Source organism: Clupea harengus, chromosome 20, assembly GCF_900700415.2.
Source record: "Clupea harengus chromosome 20, Ch_v2.0.2, whole genome shotgun sequence".
NCBI classification, from domain to species: Eukaryota; Metazoa; Chordata; class Actinopteri; order Clupeiformes; family Clupeidae; genus Clupea; species Clupea harengus.
Genome location: NC_045171.1, coordinates 20,737,742 through 20,745,886, shown reverse-complemented (window position 1 = coordinate 20,745,886; position 8,145 = coordinate 20,737,742). Strand labels below are relative to the sequence as shown.

The 8,145-nt window shown below is 51.8% G+C and overlaps 1 protein-coding gene across 1 annotated transcript; it reads right to left on the bottom strand.

Annotated features, from left to right (window-relative positions):
• Nucleotides 1-1,058: 1,058 nt before the first annotated feature.
• Nucleotides 1,059-5,834, bottom strand: cmtr2 (cap methyltransferase 2). The gene is made up of 4 exons (XM_012835518.3): nt 5,457-5,834; nt 3,892-4,291; nt 2,727-3,629; nt 1,059-2,514 (listed from the first exon to the last, which is right to left on the bottom strand). The coding sequence occupies exons 2-4, from the start codon at nt 4,243-4,245 to the stop codon at nt 1,477-1,479; spliced, it is 2,295 nt and encodes a 764-aa protein (XP_012690972.2). The 5' UTR covers nt 4,246-4,291; nt 5,457-5,834; the 3' UTR covers nt 1,059-1,476.
• Between the last annotated feature and the right edge of the window lie 2,311 nt (nt 5,835-8,145).

The window sequence follows — 8,145 nt, the reverse complement described above, 5'->3', positions numbered from 1 at the left end:
TTATGGGATGTTTGAAATCGACATTCCTATCCAGTCACTTGACTAGTGAGGCTGTGAGCTGTGTACTGCAGTGAAACTCTAGAAGATGAACAATGTGTCAGCTATCAGCCCTCGCATGGGGACAGGACCGGTGTGTGTGTTACTCACTGGAGCCCTCCCCTACCATCACCAAACACACACACACACACACACACACACACACACACACACAGAGACAGCCTCATCAGCAGCCTGTCCCAAGTTCCTTTGGGGACAGGACAGGTGTGTGTGTTTCTCAGTGGAGCCTGCATCTGCTATCCCCAAACACAGTCACACACACAGACACCATCAGCACGCTGCCCTGGTCTTTAGATACTGTGGGGACTGGAGTGTGTGACTGTGCCTCTCGGAGTACACCCCGACACACACACTTGTCAGCAGACTCCAGTGAAGCCCTCATTGATCAAACTTAATCACTTCACCAGTCCTTAATTAGACGCTTCAGAAAACCCACACTCCATCAGCAATCTGCACACACACACACACACTCACACACTACATCAGCACTCAGGAGATGGGAAAGATACACACACACACTCTTTACAGACATCAGCACCCTGCTTCAGTACGATGTGGGGGAGACACACACACACAATTTAGTTAGGAGGTTTGTGAGGTGACAGTATCAGTGATTTCCTGTGTATACAATAGCTTAATACCTCACCAGTAATGTGTGGGGGGGGGACGACTACGCTGTGACTGATTACTGTTTAGTGTGTGTGTAAAGGACCTAAAGCAGGAGAGATTACCGTTCACCTCAGAGGCAGCGTAGGTGTCTCACTGATGAGTGCACACACACACACACACACACACACACACACACACACACACACACACACACACACACACACACACACACACACACACACACACACACACACACACACACACACACACACAGACAGAGGATTTTCTCTTCTGGGAGAATTTGTGCCAATTAATGTTTTGGTCATAACAGATCTCTTCATGGTTCCTTAGAACACACACACACACCTCACAAATTCAACTCAGTCGAAAGGTAGTGGTATCTTCAGGCTGATTTATTAAAGCAATTGAGACTGCATGTGAATCTGTGTTAAACCAAAGAAGCTCACTCCATAACCTTATAAATATATAAAAATAAAAGCACAGATTGTTATTCAGTAAAAAATGCAGCATAATCCTGGTCAGTAACAAAAAAAGGAAGGACTCAGGTTTCACCTGCCCCACGGGTGGGCTTCGTTTCAAAATAAAAGTCTCATCTGTGGACAGCAGACAGCAGACACACAGCCTCTGGTAGAAGATTAAACTCAAATCAGATCTCAATGATCTCCAGTGTCTGCACTCTGTGTGTGTGTGTGTGTGTGTGTGTATGTGAAATTGTAGTACTCAAGTCAGTTTTCAATCTTTTCTCTGTTGCGGTTAGGACCATTCCAACCCCACTCGTTGCCGCGGCGATCAGCTGCCGTTGTCCAGGAGCAGGTGTAGGTGTTGCCTGGCGACAGCGGCGTTGAGACAGCACAGGAAGTGAGGAAGATCCCCTCTCAGGAGTTCCTCCATGGGGGCGATCTGGAGCACCTGGGTCACCCCCCCCTTGAGCTTCTGCATCTCGGCCAGGGCCTCCTCCAGCTGGGCCCGCAGCCGGGGGGGCGTGGAGGCGTACCCCACACACACTAGCGCCACGGGGGGCCCGGGGGAGGGGCAGCGGAACGCCAGTGAGCGGAAGCACAGGTGGAGCGCCAGAACCACGCCGGCCGTCACGCGGGTCAGAGCCGACCGCAGCGGAACCACCAGGGCGCCGCCCTGCGGTAGCCGTGGTAACGCCGCCAGCACGCTCCGCAGCAGATCCAGCTGGTAGGTGCTCTCACCGTCATGCAGGAGGGGGTGGGGTTTTATCCAGGGGGTGGGGCATGGGTCAGGGGAGAACTCTACAGACGAGGACACGCCTCCTAACGACAGGGACACGCCCCACCAGGACTGCTCACCAAGCACCAGACAGGAAGTGACATCAGGAAGGCTGCACACCTCAGCCAGTACGGAATGGGGGGACGTCGTCACGCAGCCGAAGCACACCGGAACCTCTTTCAATTCGGCAGTGACCCCGTGAACTTTGACCTCTTGACCCCTGCTCTCAGCCAGGGCCTGGTTGAGCAATCCGAGCAGCCCCGGCTCACAGAAGGGCGAGCTGCGCACCTCCGGCAGAGCTTTGCCCACCAGCAGGTACCAGGCGTGGAGGTCGTACGCCTCCGCGGGGCCACCGAGGGTGACATCGAGGCCGTCGGCGTGTGAGCAGTGGCCCTCCACCCACTGGTGGAAGGGTGTGTGTGTGAGGTGCTGGCGCCAGGTGTGTGTGCGCTGCTGCTGCCGCTCGTTGAAGGAGCCGCGCTGCTGCCGCTGCTGCCCCCCCCACAGGCGAAGCCACACACCCCCCAGCGCCGAGATGCCGCTCACACTCACACCCCGCGTTAGCCAGCTCTTACGCATCAGAGGCCGCACCTGAGGGGAGCAGATGGGTCAGTACACACACACACACACACACACACAAATCACACACAGACACACAGACACACAGACACAGACACACACACACACACACACACACACACACACACACACTCAAAATCACACAGGATGTGAAGCTCAAGGTGTGTAGTAATCTGTATCTGTGTGTGTGTGTGTGTGTGTGTGTGTGTGTGTGTGTGTGTTACCTGGAAGTGTTGAGTGTAGTAGAGCGCTGTGCTCGCCCTGACGCGCTCCAGCCTGTCTTTGACCTCTGACCCCATGCGTCCGAACAGCTCCAGGTTCTCCTTGATGGTGGCTACCTGTAGGTCGTGGAAGAACACACACACCTCCTCGTGTTGCCGTAGGAACGACTCCGGAATGCAGTGCACGGGGAACAGCCCCACGGCACCCCGTCTGGTCATGTCCGGCCCGTACAGCCGCACCAGCTTGGCCAGCAGGGGGCGCAGCTGCTCGGGCGCCTGGAAGCCCACACACACCAGGTAAAGCTCAGAGTTCCCCGGCTTACTCGTGGCCGGCTTGAAGACGCGCACCGTTCGGAAGGAGCAGGCCAGCAGGTAGAGCAGGCTGACGCTGGAATGTTCCAGAAGCGTGAACATCTTGAGCACGAGGCATCCGCCGGGGGCGAGGATCATGAGCGCGCACACGGCCTCGCACAGCTGCAGCGGCGCCACGGCCGCCTCCTGCTCGCCGGGGTCCTCCTGGCAGTCGAAGCTGCCGTCGGCCGTCACCAGGTGCACCCCGCCCGCTCCCCCGCGCCGCACCAGCGCCTGCAGCTCCAGCAGGTGCTCCTGCCGCATGATGTCGCCCGTGTTGTCCGAGCCGAAGAACCACCAGGGCAGCGTGCGCGCCAGGAGGCGGTCGTCGGCGATGGTGTGGGTGCGGCCGTTGGCCTCGTAGTAGGGGTTGAGCGTGGAGGCCGTCCAGCTCCAGTCGCAGGGCATGCCGCTGCTCTTCAGGAAGTGGTTGAGCGCCGAGATGAACGCCCCCGGAGCCTCGCACAGGTGCACCGACAGCAGCTCGCCCCGCTGAAGGGCCTCCGCGGGGAGCAGGTCGAACGTGCCCAACACCTCATAGAACTTAGCCCAGGCCTGGGGGGAAATGGAAGGCGAGAGAGAGGGAAAAACAGAGGGGGAGAAAGATGGAGGGAGGGAGGGAGAGAGAGAAAAAAGGTATGGTGAGAGTACTTTAAGGCAAAGATGTGTGTGTTTGGGTGTTACCTGTGTGTAGAGCTCTGCATGGGCCGTGCTGCGTAGCTGTATAGTGATAGTGCAGGCGCGGTTGGTGGAGCAAGCAAGAGTGCGGTGAGAGTGTGTGTGTGTGTGTGTGTGTGTGTGTGTGTTGGGGCGTTACCTGAGTGCACAGCTCTGCGTTGGCCGTGGTGCGTAGGTGTGCGGTGACGGTGCCGGCTCGGTTGGTGGAGCAGGTGTGTTGGTGCCACGTCTCCAGGTCCTTATCGCTCAGCTGGTTTTTCACGGTGTTCAGCGAGCGCTTCAGGGCCTGCAGGTGTGGGTGTGCGTGAGGGGGCTCCGTCAGAAGCACCCCTGGGTCCGGCAGCCTCCACTCCACCCCTTCTGGACGGCTGTAACCTTTGACCTTACTGAAGAGCGCCCGTACCTCGCGCAGCATGTCCTCGTCAAAGGACTCATGCTCAGGCGCCGCTCGCTCAGGCGCCGTTCTCTTCCTCGCTCCGCGGCCGCCCCTCATCTTGCCTCCGGCACCTCGCCTCGCCTCTCCTCTCCGCCGCGCAGCCCTTCATCAGCACCCACCCACAGGAGAAATCTCAGTCACCACCAGACAACAGGAAACGCACTCCGACGTGCCGAACAACAGATTTGGAATTCAGAGAGTTTGGTTGATGCAGTTGAGAATGAGCAGTTGAACACCACTGCTTACGTTGCATAATGCAGATTGCACCTCTCACATTACCATTCTATTTGGAGCCGCATCTGCTGACTGCTTGCTTTATGCGCGTTAGTGCCGCATTCGTGAGTTTGGTGTCTCTTTTTTTGGCCGCGCTACACATGCATGGGGAAGCTATAACTTATTCATACTGTATGTGGCCCGCAATGCATCACCCGGCGAAAGGACAATCAGTACAGCGGCTCTATCAAATTAAATCTACAAGCGGTCTCCAATCGGAAAGACAATGGTCTTTCAACTTAATCGAATTCAGAGGCGCTGCTTCGCCAAGTGCACATGCCTTGGGGGTACAGCACTCAGCTGGTTGATATCAAAACTCCTGTTTCTATCACATCGACTTGATATCTGCGAAGACGTCCTTAGAACAGTCCCCTTGGGGAAAGATGCAATGCACAGCCTGAATGCTTCAAACTCAATTTAACTAACAGCAGACAAAGTTTGCAATATACATTGACAGAACGTTTGAAGTCATTTTATTTGCAACCAAGTAATCAGATTTCTGTTGGCATGTTTTCAGAGCTTCATGTTAACATGTCAGGATGAGTATGTGTTAGCCACGCTAACAACTTCAACCAGCTAATTTAACGTTAGGCTATTTAATAAGTACGGCTAACTTTTATGTTGTTGTTATTTAGGTTAGTAGATTAGGTAACATTGTCTAACAAACTTTCGTTACTTTATCGACCGCAGGGTCTTTCTTCTAGCCCGTGTAGACACACATCTAGCTGGCAAGACCCAGCTGCCTGAGGTGGTCTGACAGCCCGAAAAGCTAGCTAGTAAACACGGGAGGAAGATTCGTTTATTCGGCGACGTGCGCCAGTAGAGTACGAGGTCTGAAACTGGGCCTGTTAGCCTACCAGCGACCGACACATTGGAAAGGCGAAATATGAACATTTTCATGTGAAATTTCACATTCAGCCAGTTAGTCTTGTATTTGTTTAACTGCTGATAATCGTATAGACAACATGTGTGCCTTTGAAAGTATTATCTCGTACCTTTTTTGGCGAGGTAGTTATCTCCACTGTTCAGCAGTGACCATGTTGCCAATTCTATTCACGTCACAGTGTAAGTCGTAGGTAGCTTCAGCTGTGCCCATTGGGGTTTTTCTAAGTAAGTTTACATTGATAGATTTGAACCGTTACCTGTCTCTACCAATAAAATAAAAAGCAATCTTTGAAACAATGGTGATGTAAATGTTCCTCTACTGTAGGACAATACCATTATTCTTAAACTATTTTCTTCATTATTTAGCTGGCATAGATTTTTTGTTTTCTACTGACGGTGTGTTTCCCTGTGTTGGTGTAGCCTACTTATCCCCCTGATGACTGCAAACACCTGATTAAAGCTGATTATGGAGAAAGGAGATGAAGGAGCCTCTTGGATGCCAACTCAATTACAGAGAGAGACAGAGAAACAGCGACAGAGCCAAAAGAAAGGGAAAGGGGAAATTGATGAAATTCTCTCTCTCTCTCTCTATCTCTCGCTCTCTATCTATCTCTTTATCTTGCTCTGATTCAAAGCAGGGTGATGCAGGGAGCCTGCCTGTGAGTGTGTGTGTGTGAGTGAGAGAGAGAGAGAGAGAGAGAGAGAGTGTGTGTGTGTGTGTGAGAGAGAGAGTGTGTGAGTTAGTAAATGTGAGAGAGTGTGTGTGTGTGTGTGTACGCGTCCTGTGTCCTGGGGCTGGTGGGCAGCTTCAGTGATGTCAATAGAGTGCAGGCGTGTGGAATTAGTGTGTGTGTGTGTGTGTGTGTATTTGTATGTGAATTAGTGTGTGGACCACAGCAGCTCTTGCGTAACTCCCCACTAGGCACTGGACTCCGGCCCGGACTCGGCTCACATCCGCCAGCGCCACATCAGCTGCCATGCGCCAGATAGTGTGTGTGTGTGTGTGTGTGTGTGTGTGTGTGTCTGTATGTGTGTGCGTGTGTGTGTGTGTGTTTTTTTGTGTGCCTGTGTCCCAGTGAGCATGTAAGCATGTGAGTGTGTCCATGTGCATGCCATATAGATTTGGTACCCTCTGATAACAGTGTGTGTGTGTGTGTGTGTGTGTGCCAGTATGTGTGCACCTGCTCAGTACTGTGTGTGTGTGTGTGTGCCTGTGTGTGTCAGTGAGTTTGAGGCAAATGTGATGCAGTGGAAAAGTAGACAGATCAGCAGACAAGAGTTCTGCCTGCAGCGCAGACACGAACACACGCTCACACGCACTCACACACACACACACACACACACACACACACACACTCTGTCTCACAATGATGCTGTCTGACATGCCGTTTGAATGACAGCAACACAGAAACACTGACACAGACAGATTTAACAGTTTAACAGTTTAACGTTACTGCTTTTGAAGAGTGTATCTAAACACACACACACAGACACACACACACACACACACACACACAGACCTTGTCTGTTCTACAGCTCTACTGTGTGTGGGTACACTGCATTGTGTTGTGATTGTGTTCCTGCAGCTTGTGCATGTGAATACTCTTGACACGCCTTCATAATGTCAATGATGCCCGCAGTTTGCATGTATTAACATACATCATTTCATTAAAAACATCACTCAGTGAGCACACACACACACACACACACACACACGCAATGTCTCCTATCTCTCTACCTCTCTGTCTCCACATCACTATCTGTCTGTCTGTCATACACACACACAGTCTGTTATACACACACACAGTCTGTCATACACACACACAGTCTGTCATGCACATGACCACTACAGTCAGCGCAGCACAACTAATGATTATTGGTGTAGTTTGAGACAGTTTACAGTAGAGCAGTCAAATAGGGTAGACTTTAGTACAGTTTAGTAGAGTAGAGCAGAGAAGAATTAGATTAGGAGTTTAACTGAGCAGAAATATATTAGAGTATAACTGAATATAATTAGATTTAGAGTGTAACTGAGTACAATTCGATTAGAGTAGAACTGAGTAGAATTAGAATAGAGTAGAACTGAGTACAATTCGATTTAGAGTGTACAGTAACTGAGTAGAAATAGATTTATAGGAGAGCTGGGTAAAATCAAGTGCTTCATCATCAGTTGAGGTCATCAGTTTAAAGACTTGCTTTTAACAGCATGTTTGAATCTCTTCCTCTTCCCCTCTGTCTTAGTCTCTCTATGTCTATCTCCTCTCCAGCAGTCTCTGTCCTTCCCCCTAACTCTATATAACTCTGCTCTCTCATATTCATAATCTCTGTCTTAGTCTCTCTATGTCTATCTCCCCTCCAGCGGTCTGTGTCCGTCCCCCCTAACTCTATATAACTCTACTCTCTCATATTCATATTCACAATCCCCAGCTGCTCTATTAGCATGGCTGTGCTCATACATTGTTTTCCCAAGTTTCCCCATGTGACTGCATGTGTCTGACTCTGTGCCCATCTCTGTACTTGGTAATTGGTGTGTGGGTGTGTGAGTGTGTGAGTACTCAGCTGTGTGTTGTGTCTCCTGTCCATCAGGTGTAGCCCATGTCTCCCTCTTAGGGGAGGTAATCAGGTCCCCCTGACTGCTGAGGGGCGTCCTCCCCCGGGGCCCCATCAGTGGCTGTGGGATTGAGGCTCACTGTTGCATTGCTCTGTCTGTCTGACCTGACCATCTTACCTGTCAGGCTGGCTTACCTGACCATCTTACCTGTCAGTCTGGCTTACCCGTCTGGACCGCCCGCTCCACCC